The sequence below is a fragment of the Microtus oregoni genome, unplaced genomic scaffold, assembly GCF_018167655.1.
Source record: "Microtus oregoni isolate MIOR12 unplaced genomic scaffold, Mior012 000019F_ref0000042, whole genome shotgun sequence".
NCBI lineage: Eukaryota > Metazoa > Chordata > Mammalia > Rodentia > Cricetidae > Microtus > Microtus oregoni.
Window position 1 is genome coordinate 4,852,389 of NW_024543078.1, and position 16,895 is coordinate 4,869,283.

Consider the following 16,895-nt stretch of genomic DNA (forward strand, 5'->3'; position numbering starts at 1 on the left):
TGACAGATCATTTTCAGAGGCAGGAATTTTTTCAAAACCGTTTTACCTTGTCTTGTCAAGGTTTGACAGTTTTTTTTTCTTGTATCCTGCTTGTCCTGTCCGGACATTGTGCATGTTGTCAGAGGCCGATGCATGAGCAGTTCCCTGCACAAAGGCCAGTTTTGCCAAGAAGAAAACAAGCTCCAAGTGGAGTGTCTTACCAAAGACACTCAACATTCTCTCGGGTGACTATCCAAGCAGTGAGATGTCTCTGTCAATTCTAGAGTTTTGGAAGATGCTTACAATGTACTTCCTATTTACTTAGGTAATATTATATCCTTCTGGAATCTTTGATGGAGTTGAAGAATATATAATTATAGCTTTCCTTAGTTATGATAAAAGATAAAATATAAATATTGTTAACTGTAATCCTTGCTTGATAGCTACTTTGTTATATGTAATTTTTCTATGTTAAAGTTAAAATCTTCCTTTTTATTTAAACAGAAAAGGGGAGGTGCTGTGGATTCCCTTCTGTATGCTGTAAATGCCATTGGTTAATAAAGAAGCTGTTTTGGGCCTGTGATAGGGTAGAGCAGAGCTAGATCCGGAAAACTAAACTGAATGCTGGGAGAAAGGAGGTGGAGTCAGAGAGAAGTCATGTAGCCCCCGCCTGACAGAACTTTGCTGGTAAGCACAGATGAATAGAAATGGGTTAAATTAATATGTAAGAGCTAGCTAATAAGAAGCTGGAGCTAATGGGCCAAGCAGTGATTTAATGAATACAGTTTCTGTGAGCTTATTTTAGGAGTCTGGGTTGCCGGGAAATGAACAAGCAGCCTCCTACAACATTTAGTGTTTAGAATAAACAGAATTCAAAAGAATGGATGGTAGGATAAATACCATTTTCATTTGCAAATAGGTTTTATTATTCGGATTATTCTGTGCTCCTCTATCCACCGATGACAATTTATTTATAATTTGAAAAAAAACCCAATATCTGACTGATGGAATGGTTCTACTAATTCTATCTGAGCACCAGTGAGACTGCTCAGTGGAAACAATGTATGTGGTATGCAAAGCTTTACTGAATTTACTAGATTCACAGTGTTTTTCTTCAGGAGTAATTCTTAATACTGTGAAGAACACTGTAACATATAGATGTATTATCACATTCACATTTGTAGGATTTCTTTTTACTATTACTTCTTTGATATGTTTGAAGATTACATTGACCTTCAAAGTGTCGTGCAGCAATTATATACAGTGTTTTTCTTCAGTATGACGCCTTTCATGATTTTGAAGGTTTTTGTGTCTTGTAAAGCCTTTACCACATTGATCACATTTGTAAGGTTTCACTGCTGCATGAGTTCTTCGGTGTATTTGAAGACTACGGTGACTTATAAAGGCTTCACCACATTGATTACATTCATGGCACTTCTCTCCAGTATGACTTTTTACATGAAGTCGAAGACTACTGGAATGTGCAAAGGCTTTATCACACTGATCACACATATAGGGCTTTTCTCCAGTATGAATTCTTTCATGTATTTTAAGATAATGGTGACTTGCAAAGGGCTTATCACATTGACTGCATTTATAGGGTTTCTCTCCAGTGTGGACTTTATAATGATTTTGGAGACGACTGAAATGTGGAAAGGCTTTACCACATTGATCACATTTATAGGGTTGGTCTCCAGTATGAATCCTTTCATGTGTTTTAAGAGAACCGCGATTTGCAAAGGCTTTACCACACTGACTGCAGTTATAGGGTTTCTCTCCAGTATGGTGTCTGAAATGGTTTTGAAGATGAATGAATTGTGCAAAGGCTTTACCACACTGGTTACATCCAAAAGGTTTCACTCCTGTATGAGTATTTTCATGTATTTGAAGCTTACGGCGACTTATAAAGGCTTTACCACACTGATTACATACATAGGGCTTCTCTCCAGTATGAATTTTTTCATGTGTTTTAAGATCACTGTGACATGCAAAGGCTTTACCACATTGATTACATACATGGGGTTTCTCCCCAGTATGAGATATTTCATGACTTCGGTGACTATTTAAAAACATAAAAGCTTTACCACACCAATTACATACATAGGGTTTCTCTCCAGTATGAATTCTTCCATGTACTTTAAGATATTGGCGACTTGCAAAGGCTTTACCACATTGATGGCATTCATAGGGTTTCTCTCCAGTATGGTTTCTGAAATGGCTTTGAAGATGAATGAAACGTCTAAAGGCTTTACCACACTGATTACATACATAGGGTTTCTCTCCAGTATGAATTTTTTCATGTATTTTAAGATCACCGCGATATACAAAGGCTTTACCACATTGATTACATACATGGGGTTTCTCCCCAGCATGAGATTTTTCATGATGTCGGTGACTGCTTAAATACATAAAAGCTTTACCACACCAATTACATACATAGGGTTTCTCTCCAGTATGAATTCTTCCATGTACTTTAAGATAATTGCGACTTCCAAAGGCTTTACCACATTGATGGCATTCATAGGGTTTCTGTCCAGTATGGATTTTGTAATGGTTTTGAAGACGACTGAAATGTATAAAGGCTTTACCACATTGATCACATTCATAGGGTTTCTCTCCAGTATGAATGTTTTCAAGATATTGAAGACTAGTGAAATATGCAAAGTCTTTTCCACATTGATTGTATTTATAGGGCTCTACTTCCACATGGGTTCTCAGGTGTAACTGTAAAGAGGAATCAGATCTAAAGTCTTTATCATGCTGATTATATTCACAGAGATCTTCTTCATTATGGGTTCGTTTGTGTATTTGAAGATACCTGTGAAGGTTAAAGACTTTAGTAGATAGTTCATATTTATCACTTCCTTTTACCATATGAGCTTTTTCAGAACAGAACTGGAAGAACAAAGAATTTTACCACACTGGCTACATGCATAACATTTTTCTATACTGTGAGTCATACTACATGTGCGAGTGAACCAGTGTAGACAGAAGAATTCTCACCTTCCTTGTACTCATAAGGGTATTTTTTTTTTTTTACAGTGTGTGAGTTTGTTGATGTACTTCCAGTGTAGGTGGAAAACGAATGAATTGTAAATTTGTACCACATTCACCAAATCTACTCATAGTGGGGACTACTACATATCTAACTGTTGGTTACACTGCTTCTTTTCATATCTCTTATTTTCAGGTATCTATAGAACAACAAACAAAAGGCTTTCATATTGCATTCACACAATCTAAGTTTTTGTTCCTCATAGAGAGATGTGGTATAGGGACTAAGGTTTTTCCCCCATGACAACCTTCTTGATGCTCATCAACTGTTCCTCTCAATAAACTATGGTAAGTCTCTGTAAGTATATGGGCAACACTAGCTTTACTATGGAATATATACATATAAAAGGTCTTGGACAGGGCTGAAGAGATGGCTCAGAGGTTAAGAGCACTGGCTGCTCTTCCAGAGGTCCTGAATTCACTTCCCAGCAACCACACGGTAGCTCACAACCATCTGTAATAAGATCTGGTGCCTTCTCTTGGCCTGCAGGGAACATTTAGGCAGAACACTGTATACATAGTAAATAAATAAATCTTAATAAAAAAAGGTCTTGGACAGATACTGATCCCCCTAATTAAGGGGTTCCTATATGATACTTACATGGTATGAAACAAAAAGAATAAACAGTTCTACAAAATGGATCTTATGGGGCTATAATTAATATAATTAAAAGTGTCATGTGTTAACGTTTTTTTTTCATTGTCTTCTTTCTTAGAGGAATGCCTTGGAAATAGATCACCTACCTGACACTGAGGTACACTGGTTTGTGAGAATTTCATAATCATCATAAAGCTGGGCTTATTTAGTGTTGTCTTGCCTTAAAGTTTCAGGGAAAACAGAGATTTCTTCAGAGGTACATATATATCAGTTTGCATATGAAAATTACCTTTCATGTCTTCTAGAACTTTGACAATATTCTTCAATATTCTGGTTTTCCCATTTGTAGCCTAAAACACAGTACCGGAAAATGTATGATAAAACTACAGCAAACTACAAAATTTAAGTCACTATCTTTGTTGAACCTGAGAACCATGCCTAATTTATTCATCACATACTTCCTTCAATCCCAGGAAAGCATCAACAATCAAGAAATGCTTGTCCACTTATTGTTAAAAAGTTACAAAAACCCAGCAGTCTTACCTACAGCAGTGAGGTTCCAGTAGGTTTCCAGCATCACATCTTTGTAGAGACTCTTCTGGGAAGGATACAGCAAAGTCCACTCTTCATGAGTGAAGTTCACATGCACATCCTCATAGGTCACTGCATCCTAAAGTATCCCAAATATATACATAATAGAAATGGTGAGACTGACTGCATTGCAAATTGAGAATATATTTACATGATTCTGTATGATCCATACACTTATTTCATGTCACAGAATTTCAAATGTAGTTATGAAGATGTTTTAGAAGGAAATATAAAAGGAAGATCATGCCTCTCTGTAGTAATTATGAGCGGCGGGGCTGCGTCCCCAGCACCCCGGCCGCCTGGCTAGCTTATGCCCCGAAAAAATTACACGGAAACTGTATTCTTTTAAACACTGCTTGGCCCATTAGTTTCAGGTTCTTTCTTATTGGCTAGCTCTTACATATCGATCTAACCCATTTCTATTAATCTGTGTAGCCCACGAGCTGGCTTACCAGGAATGATCTTAACCTGCTTCTGCCTGGAGTGGGAGAATCATGGTGACTGCCTGACTCAGCTTCTTTCTCCCAGCATTCTGTTCTGTTTACTCCTCCCACCTATATTTTAACCTGTGAGGGCCAAGCAGTTTCTTTATTGCTTAACCAATGAAATCAATAGATTGATATATGACATTCCCACATCACTTCCCCTTTTTCTGTTTAAACAAAAAAGGAAAGGCTTAACTTTAACATAGCAAAATTACATATAACAAAACAGTTATCAAGCAAGAATTACAGTTACAATATTTATATCTATTTTATCATTTATCATAACTAAGGAAAGCTATAACTATCTATTCATTCTTCAACTCCCTCAAAGACTCCAGAAGGATATAATACTACCTAAGTAAACAAGAAATAAGAAAACTCTACAAATGACAGAGACATCTCGCTGTCTGGACAGTCACCCAAAGTTCTTTTGTACCGTTGGGGCATCCATCTTCAGCCTTCAGGCCCATAGTATCCAGCAGACATTTTCATCAAGCAGGAAATTCCAAAGACAGTTCAGTCACTTTCTGCTGTGTCCTGCAGAATGTCTCGCAGATGCTTTCAAGAATCAGGAACCCCGAAAGACCATCTCACCTTTAGGCAAGTTCATCAGTCCTCTCTCTGTGGGTTCTCTGTGTCCAGTTTATGCAATAGTCCAGGCAAGAGCAGTTTCTTGCCCAAATAGCTATCAAACTCCATAAGGATCCTCTTCAATGCCCATCTTCCTCTTTAAGTAGATTGGCGCTGTCAGGAGCAGACGTGTCTCATAGTCATGAAAAACCCTAAGTTATTAAAATATTTTAAATGTCATATTCTGCAGCCTTTGAGAGATATGAAGAATGCCTATCTGAAATATATCTCTATATATCTAGAAAATCTAAGTAACATGACTACAAACTTGACTATTATTTATGATTATCCATCAACAACCTATATTTCCTAATTATACATTACATTTTAAAAATGAACTACACAATCACAATACCTTAATCAAGATCAGAAATACATATACATGTAACAAAATTGACCTTAAATCTCTATCAATAAAGCAAAATCTATACTAATACAAATTATTCATATCTATATCATATCCCTCTTTAATGTTAAAGAATGTTTATAAACCATATTAGGGAACATGGGCGCAGGTTTTTCTCTCCAAACTGCTTCCTGCTGAATGGGGGTGTCGTTAATTAGGTCTTTCATGGTATAACCTGTGTGCTAGTTTCATCTCAGTTGGCAGTTGAGCGAAGCAATTTTCTGAAGATGTTCACAGCAACCCTTCAGGAGGGCGTGGTCCATCATACCAAATTGGGATATATGCAATCCACAGGGTCTGGTCCTCTGTGAAAACAAAAGAAGACCCGCTCCAAAGCATCATATCCTTAGACCCAAATTTTGAAATCGTAATACCCTCATGATATCCGTTCTGGTTCCATTTGGCAGTCCATATAATGAAATGTCTGTCTGTAGTTAGCTCCTTTACAGTCAAAAATTTTAAAGAAAACACAATGTACATAATCCAGACTCTCTGTGAATTTTCCATTTTTATGTGGCTTATTTTTACTTTATTTCTCTTAATCTGTAACTATCTGTACTCTGTCTCTTTAAAGACTTTACCTTTTTTTTTTAAACCATTAACTTTATTCTCTATATTCTTTTTCTTCTCTCTCTCAAGCCTATGTACATTCATCCAACAGTGTGGTCTTTTATGTCTGAATCTATTTTATTGTGAATCTGTAACATTTTTTTTAGTATCCAGGAGCAAGCAGTTCTTAAAAACTTAAGTTGCACCATGTACAGGTAATACGGTACCATCTGTGTCCTGCCCAGTCTAAACCTTAACTGTGCTGTTATTACAGTAATTACGGTAGTTCCTGCCTGAGGTCAGTACAGTTCAGCATGGAGCAGCCGCTCTTGCCTCAGATCCATTTGGTGCCTCTGAGCTGAGCACAGTTCCAGGCACATAGCAAGTCCACATTGGCGCCTCAGTCAGCAGTTTAACTCTGAGACTGAGTGTGCAGCACAGAAACTCTTTTTATCCAAGTTACAACCAAATCTGACACGCAGAGCACTGCACAGTCTGAAAACACATCTCTGTCAGGAATCCGCCATGTTCTCCCGCCTGCCTAAGCCTGATTCCGCAGTCTGCCCAGGTGCAGGCAGGGAGCGCTGAGCCATCAGCACGTCTCAGAGCACTCTCCTTCCCATCCCAAGTGGGAACACAAACATCCAGTCCCATAAAAGCTGTTGAAATGCTTTAAAGCCAGAGTTTGCACTGGCTGCACAGTCCCAAGAAGCTGAGCTTTAAAATGACACAGCGTTTTTTTCTGCTGCTGTTGCCGAATCAGGAAATCTCTCTACAGCACGCCACCAACGAACAGCAAAAATCTGTGTTAAACTCTCTCTCCCTTATTTTTAAGCTTTCTCTGGTTTTTAAGTGGATTTAGTCCATCACGTCGGGCGCCATTTGTAGTAATTATGAGCGGCGGGGCTGCGTCCCCAGCACCCCGGCCGCCTGGCTAGCTTATGCCCCAAAATAATTACACGGAAACTGTATTCTTTTAAACACTGCTTGGCCCATTAGTTTCAGGTTCTTTCTTATTGGCTAGCTCTTACATATCGATCTAACCCATTTCTATTAATCTGTGTAGCCCATGAGCTGGCTTACCAGGAATGATCTTAACCTGCGTCTGCCTGGAGTGGGAGAATCATGGTGACTGCCTGATTCAGCTTCTTTCTCCCAGCATTCTGTTCTGTTTACTCCTCCCACCTATATTTTAACCTGTGAGGGCCAAGCAGTTTCTTTATTGCTTAACCAATGAAATCAACAGATTGATATATGACATTCCCACATCACCTCTCAGTTTCTATGCCAGCTGAATAGGTTATAGCATTGCAAGAGAAATGACTATTAGCAGATATACAGAGAAACATTCAAACAGGATGATGAGGAAACAATAGCAAAATTGTATCAAAAATCCTAACTTAAAAAAGAATGAATAAGGTATACATGGTGGTGTAAACCTTTAATTCCCAAACTAAGGAGGCAGAGATAGGTGACTCTCTGAGATTTGAGGCCAGCCTGGTCTATGTAGAGATTTCCAAGACAGACAGAGGTACATAGTAAGACGCTGTCACAAACAAACAAACAAGAATAGAAAGCACTTAGGGGATCAAACAGAATTCCTCCAAAGACTTAAACATGCATTCCAGTTCTATACTTGTCTTCCAGAAAACAGGAGAGGCCTAGTTTAAACTTTAAGACTAATATATTCCTGAATGAAATTTTAATAAGTTACTGACTGGTAGATCAAAAAGTTCTCAAAAGCATTAGCAAGGGAAATGTTAGAGCACACATATGGCTCAACAGTTAAACAGATAATGTGTTGTTTTTGCAGAGGACCTCAATCAATCCCCAGTACTCAGAAGTTTACAACCATTTGTAACTTCAAATCAAGAGAAGACAATATATTCTTCTGACTTCAGTAACAGCAGGTTCACATGTGTATGTGTGTATGTTTGTGTGTGTATATACATAGGCAAAAGACATAAGCATATTTTTAAAAAATTCAAAAATCTTGCCAGGGGCTCATGGTGCTTGTCTTTAAATCCCAGCTCTCAGGAGACAGAGCCAGGCATATCTTTGAGAGTTTGAGTCCAGTCTGGTCTTCAGAGGAAGTTCCAGAACAGTCAAAGCTGTTATATAGTGAGATTCTATCTGAAAAACAAAAAAAAAACCAAAAAAAAAAAAAAAACCAAAACACAAAAACAAAACAACAGCAAAAATTTAAAAAAGCAATCTATATGTGTGTTGGCTAGAAAACAGAGAAGTCGACTAATGGAATCGTATAGAAGACCCGGATTTTAACCCACAAACCTATGAACACCTCATTTTCAATAAAGGAGCTAAAGTATACAATGGAAGAAAGAAAGCATCTTTAATAAAGGGTGCTGGCATAATTGGATGTCAACATGTAGAAGAATGAAAATAGGTTCATATCTATCATTATGCACAAAACTCAAGTCTAAATGGATTAAAGAACTCAATATAACTCCAACCACACTGAACATGATAGAGGAGAAAGTGGGAAGTAGCCTTCAATGCATGGGCACAGGAGACCACTTCCTAAATATAAGCCCAGTAGCACAGACACTAAAAGCAACAATAAATGAATGGGACCTCCTGAAACTGATAAGCTTCTGTAAAGCAAAGGACACATTCAATAAGATAAAAAGGCAGCCTACTGAATGGGAAAAGATCTTCACCAACCCCACATCAGACAAATGTCTGACCTCCAAAATATATGAAGAACTCAAGAAGTTAGACATTAAAATTCTAAATAAATCAATTCAAAAATGGAGTACTGAACTAAACAGAGAATTCTCAACAGAAGAATTTCAAATGGCCAAAAGATACTTCAGGAAAATGCTATCAGGAAAATGCAAATCAAAACAACTCTGAGATACCATCTTACACCTGTCAGAATGGCTAAGATCAAAAACACTAATGATAGCCTTTGCTGGAGAGGATGTGGAGTAAGGGGAACACTCATCCATTGCTGGTGGGAATGCAAAGTTGTGCAACCACTTTGGAAATCAGTAGGACATTTTAATTTAATTACTGATTATCAAAGAGGGCCCAGTCAACGGTGAACAGTTCCATCCATGGGCTGGTGGTCCTGGGTTCTACAGAAAGCAAGCTGAGCAGCCATGGGGAGCAAGTCAGTAAACAGTACCCCTCCATGGGCTCTGCATCAGTTCCTGCCTCCAGGTTTCCTGACCTGGTCTCCATTGATGTACACTGATAATAAAGTGTAAGCCAAATAAACCCCTTCCTCTGCAACTTCCTTTTTAGTCATGGTGCTTTATCACAGCAATAGAAAACCTAAATAAGACAAGTTGGTACCAGTATCATGGGGTATCGCTTACAAATCTGGCAATGTTGTTTCGGGAGGATTGTCAAAGGACTTTCGAACTTTGAGCATTGAGAGCTCAAGTGAACAGTTCTGCAGGAACTTGGAAGACAGAATACTGAGAGCAGTGCAGAAGATGGAGGTCTGGTTTGTGATGTTTCAGAAGAAGTAAAGATTCTACCAGCACCTTTATGTGAAGAATCTGTCTCTCCCTCTCTAATCTTTCTCACTCCCCTCTCTCTTTTCCCGCCATAGCCCACTAAATAAACTCAATACCCAAGCTCTCTCTGCATGGTGTATCTGTCTTTCACTCACTGCGGTCTCCCCAGGGCCAAGGGAACCTGCTGTTGCCTCTCATGGGGCTGGCCTCGGATCATCCCATTTTATAAATGTTAACACTGTCTGTCTCTCACCTGCAAAGAGACCAGCAGAAGCCTCGAGTCACTTGTGTTTATGAATGATAACAGTTTGTGTATCACACTGAGTGAGGCCTGAGTATATCACATCTCTAAGCCTGCTTCCACAGTGACATACTTATTTCATACCTACACCAACAACGCCACAGCTCCCAATAGCAATAGTGCTACTGTCTTTCACACCACCACAGTGGCCAAGGTTGCACCTTGCACTGGCAGGTGAACTTAGGAGTGTTAGAGTCATCCAGGTGGCACTGGTTTTGAAGGCATGAAGGAGTCGTGAAGGGCACCTGAGGCTTGGCTAGTGAGAGGCCATTGGTGAAGACGCAGTCTTAGTAGCAGCTGAAGGCTCAGGATTGAGCAGAGCTATGCAGGGAAGTTGAGGGTTAGCACCAGGAAGTAAGCCAGGAGAGGCTACTGGTGAAAGTGGAATTGCAGCAAGAAGCCTGAGCACAGTGGAGATACCGGTACCACGAGATGACACAAGAACAGCAGTGGAGGAGCGGAGGCAGTCGGAGCCTGGAAGACAGGATGTGTGCGCTGCAGAGGGCGGGGCTGGAGAAGTGAGCAGAGTCCCTTGGAGGAGCCCAGAAGACTATGAATCCCAGATAGATGGACAGTGAGCTATTTATACTGCTGGCGTTTGTTTCTGCTTTGTTCAGACTGTGACGATTACCTAGTTCTTCCCGACAACTGGGCTGACAGTGGCTCCACACCTCTCCTGTTCTCCAGATCCAATTTCCCCAGACTCATGCCCAGCTGTGTAGCAGAACACCTGCTGCTGTCTCCCTTTCCTCCCTGACCCCATCCCTAATGGATCACAAAGCTCTCCAACCTTCCTTCCCCCAACGCATCCCAGTACCCCAGCCTCCAACACCAGCAGGCAGTCACTGTAATACACCAGCCGAGCAGGCTGGGGAAACGGGTAAATTAACCGAAGACCTTCACCTTCCTTCCTCTCCGCACAACCCAATACCCAGTCTCGTCTCTACCTCTGCAACTGAATGCCAGCTGAGGAAACACTGCCCAGATTTCACCTGTAATGTTAACTAGGACTACATTAACAGGATTAACAGGACTAACATTAACTAACTTCCTAATCCTCTACAACCGTTAGAATTGGAAGGCTTATGTGAAATTTGTATTAGTGCAGAGCCAGACTTGGGAAAGTACACACCCAAGAGAATCAAGAGAATAGATGGCAGGTTGCTAGACAACATGCTGCCAGTGAGCAGGCTACGCTGGGTCTTAACCGCACCTCATGCTCTCAACTCCGTCCTGGAACATCCACAAAGTTTTTCCCAAAGACACTTGGGACTTTTCTGGCCCACATTGATTTCCATCTTTGTATCTTTGTATCGCCCTAAGCATGCCTTGGGAACCCATGCTTTTACATGAATTTTCTGTTTGCATTGAAATAAACAAGACATGGAAAAAGAATATCCTAATATTGTTTCTTTCTCAGTTATTTTAGATATTTTCTGTGTCCTATAGTCTTTAAATTATGAGTTATTAATCCCACACTGCACATGATAAACTATACTGTGCCTTTGCTAACACAGGCAACTTGACTACAGAGGCCATCTCTAAAGGGGATTCTGAGTCATGCCATGCTCCACTCTTACTTAAATTGAGAAGACGAAAGGGTTGACAGGTAGTAAATTTGGAGAGCAAGCAGACCCCATTCAATGAATTCAAAACATTGTCAGGTCTACAAAAAGGGTCAATCCAGGTTTCAAAGGGAACCAGTTTGTCAAGCAAGACTTTGACTTATCCTCATATTGATGGACAAGAAGTACAAAAAAGGTCACAGCAGCCTGAGAATTCTCTCAAGTCCATGTGACACCGGAGGATCAGCTGCACAACTGGCCTTGACGGGAGAGAAAAAAATACTTTTGCTCACCTGCATAGTCTTCAGCATTCAACAGGAAAGTTTAACCAAAAACTAAAAGACTTGGTAACAACTCAAGGGATCACACTCAGCAGATATTAAGTCTAAGTCTACAGGAGATAGTACTTAGACAAACATATCTCACTAATTTATTTTTTTTTGATAAAAATATGTTCCTCAGATATACGACATTAGACTTTGGCTCACTGAAGCACAGCGAAGGGAGACCAGCCAGCATTGTTTTAATATAAACATGAAATGATAGTAAATATCTTTTCTCTTCCTATTTAGAAGCCATATGAGAAGGGCACCATGCTGACTTTAGCTCATGCAACAGCTGTTACAGGAATGAGAGCTGACGGCAGGTTCACTGCTCTGGAGAATAACCTTAGCGACACAAGAAAACCAGGAGTCTATGGAAGGGCTCCTGTGACCGGATCAGGACAGCCTAATGTACTCTGGGCATTTTAATCCCTTCAAAACACCAGTCAAGGACCTACTTTCCTATCTACATCTGACAGATGGGTCTTATAAAGAGGACCTCTGGTGTAGTGCCCAAATGCTGCCACCTGACACCCCAAATAGCTGGAAGAAGCCAGATCAGTTGTTGCTCCAATCCCGGTATGAGAGAGGGAGAGAGACAAAAGAGGTAGAAACTGGCTAGGTCTCGTAGGGTAAAAAGTCCTCAAACAAAAGAATCAGTTGTGTTCTTGACAAAAACCCAGAGGTGTCACTGAAACTCTTAGCAGTTTCATCCTTACCAGAGGTCAACAAAGCCAACAGCGTTTGGGAGTTCTGGATTTCTGAGCTAAGTGATTCTAGGGGCTTTATGAAGGAGTAAAATTAGAAGTAGTGGTGAAGGCCTGCTAACAGATAAAGCCCCACGATACAGAGAACAGAAACTCTGCCTGCATAGAGGTCTAAAATCAAATGAAGACAAGCCGATGCCCCCACCTAGAAACCACGCCTAAAAGGCAGGAGACTCACCTTAAGCCACACCAATAAAATAGATGCAGTAATTAATTCTAAATTAATACCAAACAGGGATAGTGGACTGGTGAGATGGCTCAGCTTTTAACTGCTAGGCTCACAACCAAAAATTAAATTGGATACTCCCTTCCTATTGCAATTTCTTATTCAAATATAGGACAGTGCAAACAACTGAGAGTTTGAAGAAAAAGGTGTTTTTAAAAAACATAGGTCAGGGGACTGGAGAGACTGACGGCAGTTGAGAACTGGCTGCTCTTCCCGAGGACTCAGGTTCAATTCCCAGCACCCACAAGGCAGCTAGCTCATAGTTGTTTGTAACTCTAATTCCAGGGGTCTGACGCCAATGCATATAAAACAAATTTAAATAAATTAAAAACGATAGGTCAAATTCAAATAGGATCACCAAAACAAAAGAAGGCTATGACTTTGAAGGCAAGGAGGGCTTTATGGCGGGCTGGGAGCAAGGAAAGGGAAAGGCCAGATGATGGAAGTATTACTTCACAAATTACTTTAAAGCTTCTAAACCAGCTCATGGCCCCATGTGCTGAAGGGACTGACAATCTATGTTGGAACACACCAAAGATACCTTAAGTGATAAATGTCCTGATAAACGTTTATTGGGGTCCACAGACCAGGGCAATCAAGAATTTGGATAGAGAAGTGAATTTCCTTCTAGAAACCAAATTACCATAGTTACACTAGTTCAACCAGAGCAGAAGAACTGGACAAATTTATGTGGTCCTGCCTAACTGGCCTGTGATTTTTCTGGCTTAACAATCACCTAAAATTGATGACAGAACTACTCACAGTTAACTCACAGTTAATTCACACTGCAGACAAAACCAGAATCCTTTCAACCTCCTTCCTGTCACCTCCATTTTTCTGCTGTGACTATACCAGCCTGCAGGTTGGCAATGGACTCAGATTCTTACAGGTTCCTGTGCATTAGCAAATCCCTAATAAAAGTCTGGGTGCTATGAAGACACTCATTCCCTTGTCTTTTTCCTTCTCACTGACCTGCACACCCGTATTCCCAGTACTGGGTGGCAGAGGCAGGTTTAGATATTCAAGGCAGGTCTCAATGGCATAGTATTAGGAAAGCCTGGGCTACATGGCACCTTGTTCTTAAAATGAATGAATAACCAATTGAGAAACATCACAAGTTCTTATTTCGTAGCCCTGGCTGTGATACAACTCGCTCTGTAGACCAGGCTGGCCTCAAACTCAGAGATCCGCCTGCCTCTGCCTCCCGAGTGCTGGCATTAAAGGCCTGCAGTGCCACCAGCAGGAATAAACTCTCGATAACTGGCAGTCACTGGAGAACAGAAGTGATACTGTGGTGGTTTGAATGAGAATGGCCTCCACAGGCCTTTATGACTGAATACTCAGTCACCAGAGAGTGGCACTGTTTGACAGGGATTAGGAGGCGTGGCCAATCCCTCCTAATAGGTGTGGGCTTGGAGGAAGTGTCTCATTGCAGGTGGGCTTTGAGTTTCAAGGGCCCAAGCATGGCCCAGTGGCCTTCTTGCTGCCTGTGGATCCAATGTAGAACCCTCAAGTACTTTCTCCAGGACCATGTCTGCCTGCCTGCCACCATATTCCTCACTATGATGACAATAAACTAAACCTTTGGAACTATAAGCCAGGCCCAATTAAATGTTTTCCTTTATAACACTTGCCATGGCCAAGGTTTCTCTTCACAGCAACAGAACACTAACACAGGCACCAACAACCGGTGTGTAAAAGTCTTAAAAATAAGCAGAAAGAACACTTACCTATACTGATTGCACTAGAGCATGTCCTTTCCTGGTAGAGGGAATGTCATTACTGCGTGTATGGCCTTCTCTGTGTAAAATGTTAGCTGCTGAGTGCTGTATGCGGACACATAAGGCACAGCCAAATGCCTGTGTCTCAGTCCTCTCGGCATGTCTGCATGTACCAACATGAGAGAGTCGCCCAGTTGGAAACTTCAGAGGCTCGAGGTAAGCTCCCCAATTTGTAAACCCATCAATTTGGTTTGCACTCATTCATATGGTGCGAATGAACACACGCTGGAAAAGTGCACAGACGTTCACTCGCCATGCCCCATCAGGTTCCTCTTCCAACGGAGGCCTCTGCAGCTGTCTTAGAATTAACTTGAAATCCAGCCATTGCCTAGCCTGCTGACTCCTGCAGTGGACAACTGGTCATACTCTTCTGTTCTCCACGGAGAAGCCATGCTCCAAATACCATGCTCCTGTTCCTGAAATGCACAGCCCACTCGGAGTCAAATGGGGAGATCTAGCGCTGTGCAATGCTACAAACCTGTAATCCAAGAATCGAGGAGCAGATTCAGGGGGACAGCCACGTTAATGGGCTGCGGGGCTGTACACTGGGATCCAGGCAACCTTGGAGCACACTGAGACCTTAATAAAGAAAAATCTCTTCAATAATAAGTCTCCGGCTCTGGCTGACACCCCAAGAGGATGGGTCCAGGAAAAGATCTGCTAACTCACATACACCACAGGCTTGTGTACCTCACATGTGCTGTCAACCTGGAGAAATGTGGATGACTGCCCCGCTAGCATGGCCTGCTCAGTTTGCTTCCTCGTGCAACTTGGGAGCATCTGCCCAGGGTGGCCCCACCCACAGTGGGATGGGCCCTACTGCAACAACTACTAATCAAAAAACACCCTATATATAGCTTTGCCTACAGGCCAGTCTGACTCTAGCTGACCAAATCTGACCAGCAAACCTACTGCGTCATCTCCCAAGCCCCAAACCTCAACTCTCCTGACACTGGCTTTTCAGCTTGTACTTGTGCACAAGCACACAGCAGGTTTTGAACAGGAGAGATGACCCAGCAGTTACCGCCACTTCTTGTTCTTGCAGAAGACCTGGGTTTGGTTCCCAGCACTAGCATAATGGCACACACAATCATCCTTATATCCCACGGCAGGGGCTTTCAGTCTGGCCTTACCGACACACCTGACTGGAGCACGCAGATGTGTTCATGACACAGACTTTACGCCCTGCACAGAACTGCAGACGGATCCTACACCTGAACGTTCAGTGCCAAGTGCAAAACTTCTAGAAGACGCTAGGGGACCAGGGCTCTGCGAGTTAGCGAATCTGCCTCTCCAGGCAACAACGAAAGTGGCGCGTGCACACGCCTTGCATGCTGAAGTCACAATAAGGAATTATTGGCACATCTCCGTGTTCTGCGCAGCCGCAGACGGCAGATACTCGGAGTCCACAGGACCCCGGAGCTGCGGGCACAGCGGGGACCTCAGGGACCTCAGGTGACCACACGCGGTTCCCACAGACCCGGGAGGACCCCACACCGGCTCCCGCGGCTCCTCCCGCGTGGTGACGGCGCCCCTCGCTCACCATGGCGGGTTCCGAGCTCGCCCCGCTCTCCCCACAGCTCCCGACCGCGGGTCACAGCGCAGAACACGGAACACAAGACTCTGCCTCACTTCAGCTGCTCCATTGCGCGCCGCATGGCGGACCGGAAGTGCCCACCCCATTTTCGATTTTGACTGGCAGTTAGCCTGGGAGCCCTGATTAGCTAGTGTGATCTGAGCGGCAGGAAGAGCTGGTGGGGGGGGGGGGCGGGGGGGGAGGGGGACAGAGAAACAGAAAGGGAGGGGGAGGAGGGGAAGAGATTGAGGAGGGGGAGGGTGGAGGGAGGGAGAGGAAAGAGAGAGAGAGAGAGACAGAGACAGAGAAGACTGAGGTGCGTTTTTAAGGTACTGAAGCAGTTTTATGAGAATGTATATGAACTCAGTAGGGCCAGAGTTAAGTGTCTGGTCTGGCAAGTCCAGCCCTATCCCTTGTAAGGCCATGGCAGCCTGCTGAGTAAGGTGCAGGACTCCCACCATCCTTGCTAGACAGAGAAGTGTGGTACCTTGAACCTCTGAAGGACCAGCCACCTGCCCTCAATTCTGATCACCTTCTGGGGATGAGGACCCATTTTGGGGGCATTAGTGAGGTTTT

General features: G+C 42.3%; 1 protein-coding gene across 4 annotated transcripts; it reads right to left on the bottom strand.

Annotated features, from left to right (window-relative positions):
* Positions 1–886: 886 nt before the first annotated feature.
* On the bottom strand, positions 887–16,418 carry LOC121459477 (zinc finger protein 431-like). Of its 4 annotated transcripts, none has more exons than XM_041669292.1 (4): positions 16,287–16,418; positions 4,175–4,301; positions 3,921–3,981; positions 887–2,797 (listed from the first exon to the last, which is right to left on the bottom strand). In XM_041669292.1, the coding sequence occupies exons 1-4, from the start codon at positions 16,287–16,289 to the stop codon at positions 1,234–1,236; spliced, it is 1,755 nt and encodes a 584-aa protein (XP_041525226.1). In that variant the 5' UTR covers positions 16,290–16,418; the 3' UTR covers positions 887–1,233. The 4 variants fall into 4 exon arrangements, with proteins under 4 accessions (XP_041525226.1, XP_041525227.1, XP_041525228.1 ...); XM_041669293.1 differs by lacking the exon at positions 16,287–16,418 and adding an exon at positions 5,302–5,351; XM_041669294.1 differs by lacking the exon at positions 3,921–3,981 and having other exon boundaries at positions 2,671–2,797.
* Between the last annotated feature and the right edge of the window lie 477 nt (positions 16,419–16,895).